General features: G+C 36.2%; 1 protein-coding gene across 1 annotated transcript in view; it reads left to right on the top strand.

Annotated features, from left to right (window-relative positions):
• MMP16 (matrix metallopeptidase 16) overlaps window positions 1-21,718 on the top strand; it is a 272,184-nt gene that overhangs the window by 230,132 nt on the left and 20,334 nt on the right. The window contains exon 7 of the mRNA XM_021688358.1: window positions 9,315-9,453. Coding sequence (XP_021544033.1) covers window positions 9,315-9,453 — 139 coding nt within the window. The remainder of the gene's footprint in view (window positions 1-9,314; window positions 9,454-21,718) is intronic.

The following is a 21,718-nucleotide window of genomic DNA, read 5'->3' as shown; positions in this document are numbered from 1 at the left end:
AGACATATTCTGTCTCTTTAATGCAAAAATATTACCATGTTAAACTTCTGTAATTTGTCAAAACATCAAATTCTAAATACTAAATTTAATCTTCTGTTATTAGATTCCTTATTGCTTAGAATACTTTTCATAAATTATTTGGCCATCAGTAGTTGTTCAGGGCTCCATTATTTGACTGAATGATTAGGAAAGTTATTTACTTACTGTTATTTTGGAGAAGTTTCTCCTTCCCCTCCCCCCCCAACGGTAAGCAAACAGTGCTTATTTGTATTTGTTGCACTTGCTAGAAATGAACCAGTAGCACAAGTGCTTTCCATTTGTTAATGGTGATAATCTGATTTCCTTCAGGACTGCCTGAGAACTCAGTCATCACTAGTACATCGAGTTGTCTGTTGACGATTTTCTTTGAGTTTAAGGAAGGGCAGTTAAATAAACCACAGCAAAACATTGGCAACAGAAGGAATGTTTTCAAGAGCATATTAGCATAAAGCAATTAGGCAATGGTAATGAGGATTAGTCTCTCCTGTTATGGCAACAACTGCTCCCTAACCCTGAAACAGAGTCACTTAGGAATCTTTCAGGGTTTTTTTGCTCTGTAATTTCTTGGGAATTCTCTGCCCAATCTACTCTTATCTCTTAGGAGCAAACCTCTAATTCAACATAGGCCTTTAACACCTAATTTGTTGACAACTCACTTTGTGTCCCTTGGAAAGGAAAAAAAAAATTTCCCCCTGGCACATCTCCCTCCTGGGACTCTGCCTGCCTTCTTCCGTGCCCTCCCCGCTCACGGCCCAAGCCTCTGCACTTGCTCACAGCCTTAAAGTGGAGTCTATTGATGACTCTTTACTTCTGTTCAGTGTGTTGTTATTATTTCTGGTTGTCTGCACTATCCACTTCTTTGAGTTCGGTGAGTTTCCTATTGTGATTGAAGAAGAAGCCAAAAAAATAATAATCCATAGCACTAGCTCAATCTTTGGCTCTTCCTATGTGATATCATGAAACATCTCTTTTCTACCCTCCATGGCATGAACATGTGCAGCACCCTGATCACCACTCACCACTCTACAAGATGCAATGGGAATAAATGGAAAGGTTACCTAAAGGGCAGGAAGAGTCCTTGGAGAATAGTCTTTGTTTTAAGTAAATATCCCTAGAGGTAGTGAAGCCTGAATTGAGTCTTTAAAAAAAGGGGGGGGTGGAGAGAGAGAGAGGAAGCAAAGAATGATAATGATACTCATGGGAAAGAGGGTAACACATAGAAACAGGCTGGCAAATGAATCGTTTCCATACAGTGGTCTAAGTACACTGGTAGATGTGCGGTGCTTACAGGGGCAGTAAAGAGGGCCTGAGAAAGCCTTTCTGTGCGGATGCTTAAGTTAAATATTGACACAGCCCAATCCCCCTGCATCCGGGCCAAGGAAAAGATTTGCTGCCATGTCCTCTCTCTTTCACTGTCTGATTTTCTCTTTGAACACTTTTCAACACCTAGTGCTGGCCATTGTGGCAGGGCTGAGGAGGAGTACAGTGTGTGAATAAGATAGATGAGGTGCATATTCTGATGAGAGACGGGAGCAAATAAACAAGATGATTTCATAGAACAGTAGGTATTATGAAGAAAATAAAACATGATGAGTTGATAGAAAAAGATTGAAGAAAGACAACTTTAGATTGGGTGGTTAAAAACTAAATTGAATACACTGCCCTATGTACCTTGAGTAAAAATTGCCATAAACTTTATTCAGCAGGAACGTAGTTTTTATTGTAAATGAAGCATCTTTCTTCAGGTCAAAAATAAAGTGATGGTAATTCTTGATAGGTGTGCTTATGACACAGCTGTTTTCCGGCTCATTATATCCACTACATGGTAGTTCCTATTTTATAGAGGCAGCAATAACAGCATTTCACAGTCTTTTGAAATTAGTTGTTTGCCTGCTCCCCTCTAGACTGAATGTACACTCTTAAAGAGTTCATATTTTTGGAATCCAGAACTGCTAGTGCAGTGGGAGGAATGAAACCTTTCGTATTTTTCAACACTTAATTATATGATATGTGAATTGAAATTTAGATCTCTCTGCCAATATTCATGATCCTCAGATCCCAAAGGAGGGGGAAAAAAAGCAAAATGTCATAGTACTGTGTGGTGCAATTATATCTGGAATTTGAGGCTCCTTACCTTAAGTGCAGTGCACTGATGAAGCATTTTTTAGTACACTATTCTTTTCTGCATCATAACCATCACAAGGTGGTTTCTGAACAAGAGTGGATGCAAGAAGAAACAAGAAAAAAGGTAAGGACCTAAAAAGAAAACAGGGTCAGCATACACACATTGATTTTTCTCTTTCTCCTCAGATCTTTCTGTTCTGGGACCTAAGCAACATTTCTTTACCATTCATTATTCACATATATAAATGGATTAAAAACCATAAATATTTATGTTATTATGTGTTATATTATGCATGAATAATTTTAAGTTTCAAAAATTAGTATTAAGTCAGGACTTAATAAATGTTAATTAACATGAAAGTGATCCACATCTGACATATCACTTAACCTTTTGGTGTCCAGATTTTTCAATCTAAATTAATCTAAAAACAAAGGATTTTTTAACATTTGGAGACTATAAAAGTTATTGTGTATATTTAGCATAGGTAGTAAACAAAATATTCTGCAAATGCCATATCTCCCTTCCTTTGAAACACAAATATATTTTATTTATTAAAATAATTTACATTTCATTCTTCCTTGAAAATAGTCAGACATTAAGGAATATTCCAGAATTGTGAGTTTTGAAATGATTTAGAAGAGTCACCTGTTAACATGTTACTTCCTTCCCCTATTATCGTGAATCTGTGTTTTGAACATTTTTCAAAAATGTAGACACTATCCAAAGTGATTTGACCCATAGAGCTGGAAGAATTTTTCTTTTTTCCTTGTAGGTTCTTTGGCTGGTCTAATAATTAAACTGACATAAGACAGATTAACAGGAGAAAAGTAAATTTAGTTCCCTATGTATGGAGCCCAATAAAAATAGAAGACCCAAAGGCAAGCCAGGCAGTTGAAGCTTATATGACATCATGAGCTAAGGAATGGGATAGGAACCTGGGGCTCCAAAGGGGAAGAGGGTAATTCACAGGACATAAGAAAAGCAGATGTTTGGTAATTAGATGTTTGCCCTGCCATACATACTGGTTGTTCCGATAAAAAGTTATCTCTGGTAATAGCTCTATTTCTCCACCAGGGCTCCTATCTAGGTAGTTCAGGGAGAAGTAAAATTTTTTCTTGAACCTGCTGGGTCTTGATTGCCTTCAGCTCAAAATACCCACATGCCAAAGTGGCACATTTTGGGATGGCATATTCTGCTCCCCTTCAGATCTTTTGAGATGTACTGAAGCATTATTTCTCCCAGAATTACATCTGGTTAATCTTTGAAAATTGTGATGAGCCCTGAAAATGGTGCCTGAAAAATCACTGCAGAAATTCGACTGTCTTAGTGAGAATGTGTATTTTAGTGGTTGCTTTGAACAGGTTTTCTCCTAAAGTTTATATACCAAAAGCCAGTTTGTGTCAGCTCTTGTGATAAGATAATGAAAGCTTCCCAGAATGGCATTGTCTTTGCCAGATACATCTATTAAGCATCCCTTGGAATTTTTTTTTCCTCCAAGTTATAATTTTACTTTTTCTTTCCCAGTGTTGAAAAAGAAATATAGCTAATTAAATGTAAATGGCCTTGTTCTCTTTCTTTAAACACTACAATATAATTCTTGGTACAGGCAGTAAATTTGAATACAATAGTGTGAAATCAAATTAGTGCATTTATAATATATTTGTATGGTTTTATAAGGTGTGATTTTTTATTTTCAGTTCACATATGCTACTTTTGAATGGAGCAAGAATTACACTTAATTAAATGGCACGGACATAGTTTTGTTTCTTTTTTAAAGCATAAAGACGTTGGTTGTAGCATTACTTACACTAACAAATTTAAATGGTTAAAATGGGGGTGCCTGGGTGGCTTAGTCAGTTTCTGCTCTTGGTTTCTGCTCAGGTCATGATTGCAGGGGTCTTGGGATCCAGCCCAAGCCTAGCTCTGTGCTCAGTGGGGAGTCTGCTTGAAGAGTCTCTCTGCCCCTCCCCCATCTCTCAAATCAATAAATAAATCTTTAAAAAAATAAAATAAAAATAAATGGCTCAAATGGAGACTTAATAATCTTATATTTGCTAGCCAGAATACTATTTAACCATTGCAAATACTTAGTGATAATATAATAATATTTTATCATAAAGGAATTGCCTATGTATTTTCAGGTTTTTTAAACTTGAGTATATACTTTAAACATTTTATTATAAAAAATTCCAAAAATACAGAAAAGTTGGAAGAATGAATACATGCACCCTTAATATCTAGATTTAACAATTTTAACTGCTTGCCTGTATTTTCTCTGTGTGCGTGTGAGAGAGAGAGAAAGAGAGAAAGCAATGCAACATCATGCCCAACTTTTTGGTGAAACATTTGAAAGAAAGTTGTTGATAGCAGGAAACTGCATCTCTAAATACAGGATCTAGAGACTAGGTAGAGCGTCATGAGCACAAAAGGGACCTGCAATGGATGTGCAGGGGCTGGAGACAAGGGCCGAGTTCAAATTCCATTTTAGATGCAGTAGGAGGCAAATCAGTAGCTTTGAGTTGGCACTGCAGTCTGTGAAATACAGTGGCGGCTCGGAGTAGGATGGTGACAGTGATGATGGCAAGGAATCAAGAGTTTTGAGATGCTATTTCCGAGGTGGGGAAGACTGGAGGAAGCCCACAGTCGCATGGCAGGCGAGGGCTGAGAGAGCAACTGATGCCTTCTGGAAATGTTCAGCTTGGACACGTGAGGCATTCACAGATTTACATCAAGTTTTTGGTTAAATAACAAATACGTATATTAGAAGAGAAGTAAAAGTAGATCAGGTCTACTAATTGGCTTCTAAAAAGAAGTCTGAAAATAGCACCCTCTCCTGAGAGTAGATCCATAACCGATCTTCGTATTCAGACAGCAGGAGGATACTTGTTCTCTAGAGTTGTCAGCAAACAATATGCCTGTAGTAAGACAGAATTTTAAAGGGAATTTAAAAAAGCAAACCAATTTCTCTTGTATGTTATTGTCTCATGGTGTACATCCTGCAGTACTCTGTATTTGTTATCTTTGTGAACAAAGTGGTCTGCCTGGGACTCTTGCTACATGGAAAGAGAAATCTGTGTAAACTTGTATCTAAAGTGAAATATTGGGGTTTAAGTAGGAATTCCTCTTTGATAGTTTTTAAGCACTATTTTTTTCATGAGTTGATTTTGCAAATGTGCTAGTTTTGACTATTTTTAGGGTATGCTTTCACCCCTCCCACCCCCTTTTATAAGGGCTGTAGCCAAAAAAGGCCAGTAGCAAGATAGAAACAACAGATTTAGAGCTCAGATTCTTCTTTCTTTCCCTTTACACCGAATGCCAAAACAAAACCTACATTGTTTGGAAGAGTGAAACATTTTTTTTTTTCCTGCCTGGTTCAAAGACCTTTATATATCATACCTTTCTAAATAATGGAATATATACTAAACATCTGCCTGTTCAAGTGGAACTTGTGTATTCTTGTGAAATCTGCATAGCTTTTGACTTCTAAAAGGATAACTTACCTTTACTTTGTCCTTTCCTCCTTAAATGTGTTTCCTTTCAAGAAATATTTAGTAAGCTTCTACCATGTGCAAGACATTTTTCTGGAAATGGGGAACCACAAATGAACAAAGACAGATATCTTTGCCATTGTGGAGCTTATATTCTAGTGGAGAGAGAATGAACAATAAATAAAACGTGTACTGTGTTAAACAGTAATCAACATGGTGAAGGGAAATAAAGCAAGGGAGGGTGAGATTGAAAGCACATGTGGGTGGGTGGAGTGAGGGAATTCAATTTTAGATAGTGTGGTCAGAGGAGGTTTCACTTAGAAGGAAAATTTGCATAGAGACTTAAAGAGCATTTTAAATATCCTCTCTCTATGAATCGTTCACAAGCTCAATTTCTGAAATGGCAATCTAGAGTGACTGTGATATGTTTATAGCCTCTGTGACAGAGTGCTTGCTAAATTATTCGTACCATTGCTTTCTACCACTCTTGAGAAGGTGTGGATAAGTTGAATAGAAGCACAACCTGAATATTGACGATTTATATCACTCTCCGCCAAGGCTGCTGTAAATGAGAAGTCATTCTGAATTCACCTATGATTCCATATTACTTTCTGAATTTTTGCAAATTGACTATGCTTATCTTGAGGCAAAATTTCCATTTCTTCCCATATTAGTGGCAAGTTGAGGTTGTGTTCCTGTCTTCACACAGCAGCATATGTCTGTCCCAAAGAAGCCACTGGCCTTGTCTCAGTATTAGGGAGATAGAACAATGTGAAATGCTTCTCTGAGAAAAACTGGAATATAGTTCAGGCTTTTTTTTTTTTACCTGATTTTTTTCTGATCTTTCAGCTCAGAGAGCTTTCAGTTTCATTGTTCCATTAATAATGATGGTCAGTTATTTCTTTGTCCGAGTCCATTTTTTATAATTTTTGGATATCTATTACAATAACTTAAGAATATTTTATGTGGAGGGGCACCTCGGTGGCACATTGGTTAAGCATCTGACTCTTGGTTTCGGCTCAGGTCCTGATCTCAGGGTCTTGAGATGAAGCCCTGCATTGGGCTCTGCACTCAGCATGAAGTCGGCTTGAGTTTCTGTCTCCCTCTCCCTCTGCCCCTCCCACTCATGCTCTCTCTCTCTCTAAAATAAATAAATCTTAAAAAAAACAAAACAAAACAGTATTTTAGGTAGAGATTGGCATAGTTTTAATACCCAGTTAAAAGCTCTCATAGTTCGACAAAAAGATGCTGGCTTTCTTTTAAATTATCAGAATAGGGGCACCTAGGTGGTGCAGTTGATTAAGCCTCTGACTCTCGGATTTGGCCCAGGTTGTGATCTTGTGGTCCTGGGATGGAGTCCTGTGTTGGGCTCCACACTCAATACAGAGTCTGCTTGGGTTTCTCTCTCCCTCTTCCTCCGCCCCTCCCTGCCATGTTCTCTCTCTCTCTCTCTCTCAAATAAATAAATAAGCCTATAAAAAAATAAAAATAAATCAGATCAGAATATCATCTGCTCACATACTATTAGCAGTAAGCCCTGGATCTTCATGCCCATGTTAATTTTCCTGGATCAATTTTTTTCATAGAATAACTTTGTATTTTAAAATCAGTTTAATGTGTCTGCTATATGTGAATCAAGATATGTATTAATTCCAGGTTAGCTGGCACCATAAAAATTATCAAGAAAAGGTTAATAACATAAGAAGATATTGGTAGAAAAGAGATGCATGGCTAGAGCCATAATATGGCTTAAATCTGAAGAGGGAACAAAGAACAGCAGCTAGAACTGTAAACAGGATTGTGAAGGAAAATAAAATAACTAGTTTCAATATAATTTTAATGATAATAACAGCCAACTGTGTGCCAGGTCCTCAGAAAGTCCTTAAAACAGTAATTAGGGGTGCCTGGGTGGCTCTGTCCGTTAAGTGTCCTATTCTTGATCTTAGCTCAGGTCTTCATCTCAGGGTTTTGAGTTCAAGCCCTGCACTGGGCTCCACTGGGCATGGAGCCTACATAAAAATAAAATAAAGTAAATAAAATAAGACAGTATTTATACTATGAGTCAGTTATTAGTTTGTAATAACTCGATGACTAGTATCTTGACCAGGATAACTGTTATTAAGGGACAGAGCAAGAATAGGATACAAACTTAGAGCTGTTAATTAAGCTACTTCCTTCTTTTTATAAAAAACTTCATAGAGAAGACAGCTCGGGATAACTAGAATGAAGTACAACTATCCAAAGATTCCTAAGAAAATTTTTATATTCGGATTGGTTTAGACAGGAAAAGGTTCATTTTTATCATTTCACCTGAAATCCAAGAATTCCCAGTTGATTGTGTGTGTGTGAATGACTATATGAATAACTCACAAATTGTAAGCCAAAAGATTGGGAAAGCCCTATAATAAATCACTCATTAATGTCTAAGTAGGGGAAATTGGAAGTATTTTCGTGAAACATACTTACCTAAGTAGTACAAATATGTGATCTCCAAGTGAAATGTTGTTTGTAAATACAAAATTTTGAAATGAAGTGAAATGGTATATTTTAAAATATACCGAGTTTTTCTAATACTAAAGCACTTTGGATAGTCTTTATTCTGAAATTTTCCATAGAAAATAACTGAATGCCATCAGGAATAACATTTTTTTGGAAGTTTTTTTTTTTTTGCCATTAGTAAGAATTTATGGTGAAACATATTGTATGCAAGCTAGTGATTAATTCAACAACATTTATAAATACTTCCTATGGGGGCGCCTGGGTGGCTCAGTCGTTAAGCGTCTGCCTTCGGCTCAGGTCATGATCCCAGGGTCCTGGGATCGATCCCCGCATCGGGCCCCCTGCTCGGCAGGAAGCCTGCTTCTCCCTCTCCCACCTCCCCTGCTTGTGTTCCCTCTCTCGCTGTGTCTCTCTCTGTCAAATAAATAAATAAAATCTTTAAAAAAAAAAATACTTGCTATGGGGCAAGTCATGTATTTTCACTAGATATAAGAGTAGACACTTTTTACATAAAATGACTGATGCTATGATTGAGTAAAGTCAGGATATTGTGAGAGCATATAGGAGAGGCAGTTGACCCAGATTGGAATCACTGTGATGATTTTTTTCAAGATAACTTTGTTCATTTAGGGTGACCATATAATTTATCATCCAGACCAAAATATATTTGAGGGTGAAAGAGGACACTACTTACAGTTACAGGGGATAATGGGTATAATGTGGGCATAGCAGGAGGGATGGCCTCTTTATTCCATCCCTAACATTTTAAAATGGTGTGGAGATCTTGTATATGTCTGTAAATGTATACAAGTCCAATGCTGCTCTCTTATTCAGGAAAGTGACTTAATCCACAAATCTGGCAGTGATTTGTCTGTGCTACTTCTGTTTTTTTCCATCTAAAAGCCCTGGAGATAACGTAAAATGCTAAGGTTAAATATTTTTATATTATCTTTTAATCACATTGTATGGATTAAAGATTGGGCGGTTAGCTACAAAAACAATTGTGATCACTGTAAGCAAGTTGATTAGCTGTTTCTTTGATGGTTTTGGTGTGAGACAGTGAAAATGATACTAGTTTAGTTTTAGAAGGGTTACACCATTGCACAGGGAAATGCCATGGAGGCCTGCATGTTTGTTGAGAGATGCTTTTGCTTGGTTTGCAGGACCAGTGGTTTTGGCGAGTGAGAAACAACAGGGTGATGGATGGATACCCCATGCAAATTACCTACTTCTGGCGGGGCTTGCCTCCTAGTATCGATGCAGTTTATGAAAACAGTGATGGGAATTTTGTCTTCTTTAAAGGTAAGGAATTTTTCACATGTCTTGCTCTGTTGTATTTTGGTCATTTTGTCCAGGGCTCTGTAGCACACATAGAGATGAATAAGTAAAACCTGTTGAGTGAAGTTAGGTAGCTAATTCATCTTACGAAAGGAACTGCATATGTTGACTAGAAATATAAATGAAAAGGAAAAAAAAGAAATATAAATGAAGTAAAGTCAATGATAATGTTTAGCTCTCTAATTTATGTTTTCTTATATGGCATTCTCATATATAAGTCAAATTTAGAAGGCATTGTGTGATTTCTTAGAATTTTTTAGATTTGGCTTAAAATACGAAAAGAAATGAATGAACGAATTGATAATAAAAAGCCATTTTTCCACTAACTAAAGGTTTTTGAGGTTGTTTTTTTTTTTTAGAGTATTTGGAATTACTTTCTGTTTTTATAAAATGAAATCTATTTTACTTCTTCTTTTCATATACGGTATAATCTCTTAAGCTTTACTTGATTTATTATGTTTGTTAGTTTCCAGTAAACTAAGAAATTGCTCATAAAGGCAAGGAAAACTCGTAAGTAGGAAAAAAATTCACCCAATTAATTTCACCCAATAAAATTTATTGGTTGTTATTTAGCTAAGTGACAAATTTTAATTGCACAAATACTAACTGCCTGGCATGCAAAAGTGAGATTACCTGGTAAAATGACCTTATTCGGGGCATCTGGGTGGCTCAGTTAGTTAAGTGGCTGACTTCAGCTAAGGTCATGATCTCAGTCCTGAGACTGAGCCTTGTATTGGGCTCCATGCTCAGCAGGGAGTCTGCTTCTCCCTCTCCCTTTCCTTCTACCCCTCCCCCTTCTTGTGCTTTCTCTCTCTCTCTAATAAATAAATAAAATATTTGTTTTTTTAAAAAGTGAACTTAGTCAAGTGCCTGGTATTCCATCCTCAAAACTTGCTTCAAAACAGTAAGTCATAAATCTGTGGGGGGAAACGCAGGAAAAAGAAAGAGAGTGAGTTGGAGGATTGACAGAATTGTGAGGAAAAGATATAGGATAGAACTACCCTACAACTCAGCAATTGGTATTTACCCAAAGGTATTTACCCAAGGATACAGAAATACTGATTCGAGGGGGCACATGCACCCTGATGTTTACAGCAGCATTATCAACAATAGCCAAGTTACGGAAACAGCCCAAATGTCCATCGACTGATGGAGGGATAAAGGAGATGTTGGGGGCGCGGGTGTAGCAAAATATTACTCTACCATCAAAAAGAATGAAATCTTGCCATTTGCAATGATGTGGATGCAGCTAGAGTGTATTATGCTAAGTGAAATAAGTCAGTCAGATAAAAACAAATTTAAGACACAAAACAGATGAACATAAGGAAAGCAAAAAAAAAAAAAAAAGAGGAAATACTGCTGTATTTCCCACATCTTAAACCAGGGATTGACACTTAACTATAGAGAATAAACTGAGGGTTGATGGAGGGAGGGAGGTGGGGAAGGGGCCAAATGGGTGATGGCATTAAGGAGGGCACTTGTGATGAACACTGGGTGTTACATGTAAGTGATGAATCACTAAATTCTACTCCTTAAACCAGTATTACACTGTATATTAACTAACTAGGATTTAAATAAAAACTTGAAACAACAAGCAAAAAAAAGATATTTGAGCTGAAACTGAGAACTAGAGTGCAGAACATATCAATTGATTGACTGATTGATTGATTGATTGACTGTATTAGCCAAGAACTTAAAGAGCTGAAAAGAAGTTTAAACAGGCATGGAGGTAGAAGGAAAGAAAAGGGGATCTTAACACCTCAAAAAAAGCAATTATTCCCAGGTTCAAACTAGATGAATTTATAGTAATGATGAGGATAATGAAAACAATAGAGTATGAGAAACACTTGCAGTATTTTAAGTGAGATACAAACTATCCATATAAAATGAAAGTGTATACCTGGGATTTATTTTATCTTTACAGACTGTTCCTGGAGGAAAGAGGGGGGTGTAGTACATTAGTTTTAAGCACATAAGGATTCTGTAATCATACTGCCAGTTTTGAACACTTAATAACTGTATGAACTGGGCAAATCACTTAATTCTCTTTGTCTCAGTTTCCCCATCTGGGAATGGGGTTAGTATTACTCCCCATCTCAGGATTAGCTTGAGGACTAAATTAATTACTACATGTGAGGTGCTTGGCACATACAAGTTTTCGATAAATCTCAGCTATTGCTATTACTAGTATGGTTATTGGTAATTTATTGCCCTCCTGCTGTCTACAATAAGCATATAAATGAAGTGGACATGCATTGTACCACTGTGGACAAAGAAAGGATACCATATAAAGGTTCTGAATCTTAGGGGCGTGATATTTGGAATGAAATTACCCTCCCTACACTCTTTGTTGGTCCTATGAGCAGTAGCAACAGAAACAAAGGAAGAATAAGCCCAAGGTAGCTTTCAGCTTGAAGGCCATCCCAGGAGGCACCGTCCCACCACAGGATCCTTAGTGCTCTCTGACAAAACTGCCTGAGCAGAAACTGCCATAGTCATAAATCAGTGTTCAACAGCTCTTTATTGCCTTAGGGCCTTCTCACTTTCATTCATTTTGCTCCTCTCACCCATTCGCTTGTGGAATGGGTAAGCTCCTTTTCATTTTGCAAGAGCCAACAGAAAAGGCACCTCCTCAGAATGTCCCTCTCCCTATCCTCTTTAAACTAGAGGGGAGGGGGGTGGGGGGATGGGTTAGCCCAGTGATGGGTATTAAAGAGGGCACGTACTGAATGGGGCACTGGGTGTTATACGCAAACAATGAATCATGGAACACTACATCAAAAACTAATGATGTAATGTATGGTGATTACATAATGAAATTTTTAAAAAATGTAAAATTAAAAAAAAAATAGTACCTTCCAAATTGCACATGGAAACCACAACTTCCAACACAGCACATGGAAAAATCTGAAATTACCTACAGCATTCAAATGTAAATTTCATGAGAGATTTATCCATAGTTTCTTGCACACTACTGTATTTTCAGTTCTTAGAAGAGTGCTGGTGCATAGTAGGTGCTTAACAACCATTTTAACCAAAACAATACGGGTGAATATGATTTGACTTGGTATGGTGTTTCTTATGTTATGATGCTAGCAATAGGAGTGACTTTGTTTCTTGTTACATATTTATTCAACTTCTAGAATGTTGTGCTTGTCAGTGGTCTCTCCTGATATACTGCTAGTATCAGGAAATGCCTAATCTTAGAACTCTTGTCATTCCAAGGATCCTGCTGTGATGCTTCCTTCCTCCACTTTTCTCTCCACAGTTCTTTCAGGTAAACCTTCTCCAAACCCAGCCATGAATATGCAGCTCACCTGTTCCAAATATCTTTGCCTTTCCAGAGGGAGCCCGAAGCTCTGGGTAATCCAATAAGACCACCCCCTCTTCTAGCATCCACCTTACCACTGGCAGGGGAGTTAAGAGCTCCAGAACGTGGGACTTGAGTTAATACACCACTCCCTTCACTTCCCCCACCACAACACCACAATCACAATCAAAATGACACCATCTCAGCCTGCCACTATCTATGTATGACCTTTGTCACATCAAAAAGTACAGCTTTTCTGAGGAATCAAATCATTCCTCATCCTAAGACTATCCTCCTCATTCTGCTATATGGGCCATAAAGCAGCCTGAACCTCATCTCTAGCAGTCCAGTTTCCCCTCCTTATTCTAAATCTCTACATACCATCTCAAACCTATATATTTCACTTATTTATTGTTTATCTGTATTCTTCTTACTGGACTATCAGCTCCATAAGGGCAAAGTCTTCTCTCCCCCATTCTTTTTCTTTTATACTGTTGTATTCCCCATATCTTAAACCATGGATTGACAGACTTTTTCAGTAATGACCAAATAGCAAATATTTTAAGCTTTGCAGCCCATACCATCTCTATTACATACCCTGTTTTTTAACCTTCAAAAATGTAAGAACTCTTCTTAGATCATAAGCTGTACAAAAATAAGCACTGTTCATAGTTTGCTGCCCTCTGTTTTAAACAATACCTAGAATATAGTAAACAGTAGACAAAGATTTATTGAATGAATAAAAAATAAAATTCAAGCCCTAATCTGAACCATTTTCACAGACAGCCCTATCAAAGTTAGTCTCAGCCTGTCCTGGCCATACTGGACCATTGCTACTAATGGATTTAAACATTACTCTTCTTCAGGTTGCTCTTTCCTTTAGCCTTTTTTACCTTCAATTTCTTTCTCTTTGTCTTTCCCTTCTTTCCCTTTATGTCCTTTATGTTTCTTCTCTTCTTCTAGTCTATACTATACAATAGTACTTGTACGTTAGCTTTGCCTTTTATTCACCCTATTTAACTAAAGTCCATGTTGGGGTATAAACCTATTTAATCATGCATTCCCTAAGTGTACTCAGTATTAGCCTTATTTTCATCTTACCTAAGAATTTGAAGGTATGCATTTCAATATAAGTAAAAATGAGTGTTTAATTATAAAGTCTAAATACTATCTTAGTAATATAAAAATAGGCATAATGTTATATTCAAATGAATCTTTATAAATATCTTAAGAAAAATGGGAAGCCACAGATCCAATTAAAACTTCATACTTTGTCTTAATTGATATAATTTTTAAAACTTCGGGTGAAATTATATGTGTGCATATATGTCATATGCAGTGGGAGTTGTCAGTATGTAAATTATGAAAACATGAAAATGTAAGCAACTTGTCCTCTATAAATGTGATCAGTTCTATATTCTTAATAGAATCTTACTGCTTTTCAGTATGTTAAAGTGTAGTATATCAAAATATATTGATGTGTCCTCTGCTTCCAGCCACAATGTAATAATAGGGATCAGATTTATCCTCCCACCTAAACCCACCAACAGTTGGAGAAAGCATATAAAACAATGATTTTCATGACACTGGACAGCAAGAAACAAAAGGTAGTAAACCTGAGAGTCAGGAAACAAAGAGAAATGAGCCTGGAAATTGTCCCAGTTTCCTGTTTGGGGAGAGTTTCCAGGCTATAGAACAAGATAGTGGAATCCAGGTGGTGTTCAGAAGACTGTCTCAGTTGAGAGGAACAGAGCTGAGAATCAAAGGATAACAAGGTGGCCTCAGTGCACAGAGCAAAGCAATGCGGAGGAGAGAGCTGCACAGAGTGCAGACACAGAAATTAGCCGAGGAACCCCCTAAAGTATGGGAGGAAGAATTGGTCAGCATATGTATGTAGGGAAACTACTGATGTATAGAATAAGAATCATTTAATAGGATGAAATAGGACAGTTCCTGACACTCACACAGCACTAACAGTACTGATTCCCACCAGCTACCTCTCCATGGCCATTGGATAGAACACCGAAAAGGGTCTTACCTCAGTAGTGGGAATGCTTATCCTACAATGCTCCACTCCTACCTAAAAAATCAATGACCTGAAGCAATCAAATTGTTTCCAAGTAACAGTCCTAGGACAAAGCTCAAGAATATTTCTAAGGTTACAAAAATATTCACCCAATGAGGTAAAATTCACAGCATCTGACCTCTTGCATAAGCGTGGGGACAGACAACGATGTCACATATCAATTTTATTTATTATTGTACTGGAGATTTTATGTAGCATAATGAGGCAAGATATATAATAAATAAAATGATATTCACAGACAGTATGACTTTCCGTGTTGAAAATTAGATGCAGTCAATGCATTATCTCTTACGGACAAGTGAATTTAGCAAGGTTGCAGGATATAAGACCATTATACAAAAAGTAATTGTATTTCTCTATATTTTCAAAAACTGGTGAAGGGTCTGAGATTTTACCCTATTTGTAAGCTCACTTTCATGGATGTTGGTAGAAACACAAGATTCCTAAGTCAGAGAAGAAGACAGAGACAAAGGCATTTGTATGAGTCCCCTGAGCCCCCGATTCTCAAAGGGTGTTGTGAAGAGGACCAGGTGAATGCTGTACATGTAATCAGATGCATTGCAGGAGAGGAACCACAAGCTTAGAGAACCTGAATATTTCATAATGAGCAGTAAGCTTGTTTAAATTTTATCCCAAAGGGAGACATTTTCTTTATTATAGTGGACAATAAGCACATCATTTTCCTTTGCTGTGGAGGAGACACACTCTATAACCCAAGATTCTTGCTATACAAATATCTTTCAAAATATAGTCCAGAACAAAGGCAGTCATTGCCTCTGTTTATCAGACATGCTGAAAATCAAGTGACTTATGGAAAATTGTCTCCCATCACATAGTAGCAAAGAATAGTCAAGAATTAAAAATTAAAAAAAAATTACAGTAGCATCAAAAAATATTAAACACTTAGGGATCAGTCCAAAAGATACATGAACGACCTCTACACTAAAAACACAAAATTTTGCTAAATGAAGTAAAGAAGACAAATAAATGAACAAATATGTCTTATTAGTTCGAAAACTCAATATTGTTACAGCTCTCACCAAATTTATCTGTACATTAAGTGCAATAACAATCAAAATCCCCACAAGGCTTTTTGTATTAATTTAATCACAATTTTAATTCTAAAATTCATGTGCAAAATGCAAAAGACCTAGTATAGACAAAACCATTTCTAAAACACTAATTGACTTGCAGTCTTATTTGAAAGCTACAGTAATGAAGACAGTGTGGCATTGTCATAAAGATTAAAAAAAAAGGAATTAGAGAGATGAAAAAAAAATGGAGAAAGAAAAAAGAGAAAACAAACAAAAAAGAAAAAAAAAGAAAAAAATCAGATGGACAAGTAATTCTGACAAAAGTACAAAGGAAATTCAGGGGAAAAAAAGATAATCTTTTCAACAAATGATGCTGAAACCATGGGATATCCATATGCAAAAAAAAATAAAAAATAAACTCTAATCCAAACTTTGTACCATATACAGAAATTAAGTGGTCCTAACTTAAGTAGGAGTTATAACTGTAAAATGACTAGAAAAAAATAGGAAATAAATATATGTGACTTTGGTTTAGGCAAAATTTCTTGTTTGATTTCAAAATCACAATCCATAAAAGAAACATTCTGATGAATTGGACTTTATCAAAATTTAAAACTTCTACTCTTCAAAAATACTTTTAATAAAAAGATATGCCATAGACTAGGTATATGCAAACCATATATATGATGAAGGGTTTGTATCCAGAAGAAATAAAGAACTCTCAAAACCGAAAAAGAAAACAAGCAACTCAATAAAAACGAGCAAAGGATTTAAACAGAAACTTCACCAGGGTTGATACATGGATGGTAAATAACCACACAAAAAGATGCTTACCAGTATTAATCGTTAGGGAAATGTAAATTAAAACCACCATGAGAGGGGCACCTGGGTGACTCAGTCAGTTAAGGGTCCGAATCTTGGTTTTCGCTCAGGTCATGATCTCAGGGTCGTGAGATCAAGCCGCACATGGAGCTCTTCACTCAGTGTGGAGTCTGCTTGAGATTATCTCCCTCTCCCTTCCCCACTCTGCTCGTGAGCTCTCTCTCTCTCTCTCAAATAAATAAAATCTTAAAACACACCCCCACACCCACACAATGAGTTACTACTGCCTACTTAATAGAATGGGTAAAATTAAAAACACTGATCATGCCAAGTGTTGAGAGTTACTTTAAAAAGTTAAATACATAGTTACTGTATGATCCAGCCATTGCACTCTTAGGTATTTTCCCAAGACAAATGAGAACATATGTCCAAAGACATCTACACAAATATTCAAAACAGCTGTATTTGTAATCACCCCAAATCAGAAGTAATTCTAATATCCTCAACTGGTGAATGGATAATCAAGCTGGTATATCCATATAATGAAATGCTACTTAGCAATAAAAAGGATGAATTACTAATTTACACTACAACATGGATGAAGCTCAAAGTAATTATGCTCAGTAAAGGAATTCAGACAAAAAAGAGTACTCATATTAAACTCTAGGAAATGCGAACTGATGTATAGTGACAGAAAGTTGCCTGAAGGCAGGTCAGAATTGAGCAGGAGGGAATACAAAGAAGCATGAGAAAACTTTTAGGGTGATCAATATGTTCGTTATTTTGATATATTTATATTTTGACAGATATATTATATACTGAAATGGGTGCTATTTATTGCATATTAATGGTACCACAGTACACAGCTTTACTAAAAAACAGCTTTAATAAGGACGTCAGTTTATGTTGGAATAGTTTAAGTAACTATTTCATAAATTTAATAGACTGCCGACTGTGGGTAGTAAAATTTTACTCCTGCATTATTCTACAGCATGTTAATTATGAGCACCCAAATTAACACTATGCTGGTTTCAGTCCCTTACTTTAACTCAGTGATAATTAAGCAGAGTGTCCCCATATAGCAGAGACGCCTCATTCCCAGCAACCTCTCTTCTTGGCTGAATTTCTAGTATCATTGAGAATAGTAGAATGTGAAACTAACTAAATCTTAATATAGAATTAATCCATTTACTGAAGATATATTTAAAACATATAATTTCAATTTAGTCTTAGAATTTACTGCTTACAATGATTATTAATGTATTTTCTAATAAGTATTTATATTGGAATGACTATGTAAAATACAGGTTGATGCCCTCATTTGAAATAATTTCATCATTGTTATTTTATATTGCTTATCTATGTTATTTTTACTCTCTATTCTAATTTCCCTACTCTTATTTTTGTCTATTTTTTAGTTATGTTGTACTATGTTATCACATATTTTTCCTTTAAGAGCCTTCAAATTTTTGTGTAATAAAGCAAGGTATAAGTAAGTAGATACATATTTTAAGGAATTTTTTCATTCTGCCTCACATATGTATATGTGTGTGTGCTGTTTTTAAGAAGCAAATATATAATGTCTCCCTTTACTAATCAGGGTTCCCCTTAGTGTAGCTTGCTTATATTTGAATGGGAGGCCTATATACAAACCACACAATTCCAGCTAGTCAGCTATTTTAACATCACTCAGGTAAATCAAATAGAGTAACATTTTGTAAGCACAATCAACCCAGATGTTTATATTCTCAATTACTAGTCATGGTCAGGCTGAATGGTTATGAGATAATATCAAAAATGAATTTTGAAAATTGAGTTGGTACAGTTCTCTCAAGAACTGAAAATAATTTTTAAAATGAACATTCCAGTGTTGTCAAAATCAGTAACAGTCAAAATCAAGTAGTTGAAAGGTCTCAAAATTCATATTGTTGCTATCACTTAATAACTTCAAGCAGTACTTATCATCCTATTTGACAGTTTCATTTCAAGAGGCAAAAATCATTTATAGAACTGGAAGCAAAATATCTGGGATGTTAAAGAGCAGAGTAATAAAGTTTAGGAATAAGAAGGCATACAAAAGATGTGTATCAAAAAAGAGGAGTTGTCTAAAATATGTGGCACTGGAAAGTGGCAAAGAAAATAACTGGTTAAAAATTATTTATGTAACTTGCATTATTCTTTTATTTCAAATATTCCTATAAACTAGCAGTTTCCTTTTGCTGCTTGCAAATCTTCACTCTTGAAAGGTTTAGGGTGTGCTAATGAAGTTCATTTGAGGTAGAAATACACTGTTTCTTACATAGTGCAATGGATAACCTAAAAGATCTTCTACTATAAATAGATGAATGCAATGATTACTTATTTCCCTATAGGAGGTAATGGAAAATTATGCCTAAAGACTACACTAGATTAAGGAATCTACATTCAGTTTTTTTTCTTAAATTTTTTGTGTATAACTGCTGGGATCTCATCATATAATTCTATAGGAAATGTTTGCTGATGAGTTTTCTGTTTTGCTTTGTTTTTTGAAGGAAATATGAGTGCATTAAAAAGGAAAAAAAAAATCCCCTGCTGTATGTTCCTAACAGGGGGAAAAATGCTAATTGAATGCTAATCTTCTGTACAAAGGCCTTGATTATTAACAGTGAGAGGCTCATTGTTTCTCCTTTTTATTGACTGAAAACTCTTGACCAACAGTATAGGGAAGTACTTCTTTTTTTTTTTTTTTAAGATTTTATTTATTTATTTGAGACAGAGAGAATGAGAGAGACAGAGAGCACATGAGAGGGGGGAAGGGCAGAGGGAGAAGCAGACTCCCCGCCGAGCAGGGAGCCCGATGTGGGACTCGATCCTGGGACTCCAGGATCATGACCCGAGCCGAAGGCAGTCACTTAACCAACTGAGCCACCCAGGCGCCCGGGAAGTACTTCTGAAACACATTTTTTTTTAAGTTTTTTTTCCTTTTTTTTTAAAAAACAAGAACTTCCTGGAAGAACTGTAACTCTTTTGCTTTTTTCACATATTATTCCCTTCTGAGACACCTTGGAAAACATAAACTAGGGTTCTGTGAACATACTCTCATGCTACCTGCACCAGGGCATCCTGGGTATCCGTGAGCCTAGTGATATCACTGTACAAGGCCTGGAAAGAGTATGAAGAAATTTTCATGGATAGGATAGAGATAAGGAACTATAAACAGAAGTATTATAAAGCATAATAGAACGTTGCTGCTTAAAAGAAGACATAACCAACCGAGTTTAGCAGATAACAGGTTTACTCTAAATAGCAAGCATTGAGGGCACTGGAACTACATTATCCTTTCCTAAATAAAACTGAGATGAAAGGAAAGAATGCAGTAGTCACTGAGGTAGAGGCTAACATAGAACAGGACTTTCTTTTTATTGTATTGTTTTAAGACTTTCTATTTTAAATGCTACAGAGATACAACTAAAATATAGAGCAAGCTGGGAAACAGTTGTCTGGATTTTCCGTCTCACTAACTCTGGCAAGGAAGTGATCTGGGCCCTTGGGGTATTTTTTTCTTTATAAAATATTCAGATTAAACAATGGCTCAGGATAGGGGTATATTTTTATGATAGTATTTCCCAACATGCACTTAAATATAATTACTTAAATGGCCCTCCAACACAATACTGGGACATGCCTTTTTATTTGCTCTGACTTGTTAATGGTTAGAAAACTCATTTTTTTTTTTCTGCTTTACTAACAAGATTCAAGAGTAAGGCCCACAATGTTATTTATGTAGGCTTTTCATTTTTGTTTTGATCTTATATTTGGTTATTCATGTAAAATTAAACATATATCTTTGAATTAATAACCATTTATTAAGCACCTACTACTTTCCAGGCATTATATATAATGGTGTCAGACACAGTGTTTGTCCCTCAAGTTGCTCACAGCCTACAGCGGGTGGCAGGCTTGTGATCCATTAAAGTACAAATTATATGTACTAAAAGTATACTAAGTAATATGGTAAAGGGGAAGACTACATACTCTGTCAATGTAAGAGGCCCACCTTATTCAGATAGGAACTGCTTTCCAGAGAAATGATGTTAAGCTAAGTTTTGAAAAAGTCATACCCATTTTCCAGAAATGGAAAGAAATGAAATGTAGATGAAATAAGAGACTCATATTGAGAAGAACCTTGAGATGACATATAGATGAGTTTGTGTTTTATGCCGAATGCAATGGTAAACCACTGAAAATTTTAAACAAAAGAGAGATAAAATCAGGTATGCATTTTAGAGAGATCACTTTAATGACCTTGTGGAAGACAGATGAAAGTGGGACTGAAGGCAAGGAGATAAGAAAGGAGGTTATTGAAATAATACAAGCTAGAAAACAAAAGTGTTGCTCTTAAGGCACATGGATGGAAGACAGTATGGTGCCCTGGCTAAAAGCCAGGACTTTGGCTAACAGACTTGGGGCTCAAGCATATCTAATACCTTGTGTGATTTTTGGATGGCCAAAAATTAAAACTGAACAATAATTACTCAGTTAAAAGAAAAATAAACCCAACCAGATTAATTGAGTTTAGGGGTTTAGGGGTGGGTGTGTGACAGGAAGCCATTCAAGAACTGGCTACACTTGCCATTTCTCTAATAAGCCTCCTGGTCTCTCCCTGTTTGTAGCTTTGCTCTTTGCATCTACTCCATTCTCTTTTCTCTTTCAATTCCTTTCTCTGGTTACTCAATTTATATATCCTCATAATGCATGCTTGCCTACGGCCATCATGGCTCTTCAAGCCTCATACTATATAATGAATAGGCATTTCCTTCTGCTGAGTGGAATGTCTCTCAGTATTTCCTGGGTCACAGTCCCAAGAAAGAAAAATGAATGGCTCTGCTCATCTCTGCTCATCTGCCTAAACTATGATCCATAACTTTGCAGAATTTTGACTGGCTCTAGCCTTGGATGGTAATATATAGAGAAGATATGGAGAATAGTGGGACCTAC

The sequence above is a fragment of the Neomonachus schauinslandi genome, chromosome 4, assembly GCF_002201575.2.
Source record: "Neomonachus schauinslandi chromosome 4, ASM220157v2, whole genome shotgun sequence".
Classification (NCBI taxonomy): Eukaryota; Metazoa; Chordata; class Mammalia; order Carnivora; family Phocidae; genus Neomonachus; species Neomonachus schauinslandi.
Note: the sequence above shows the minus strand (reverse complement) of the source record. Positions and strands in the feature narration are given on the sequence as shown.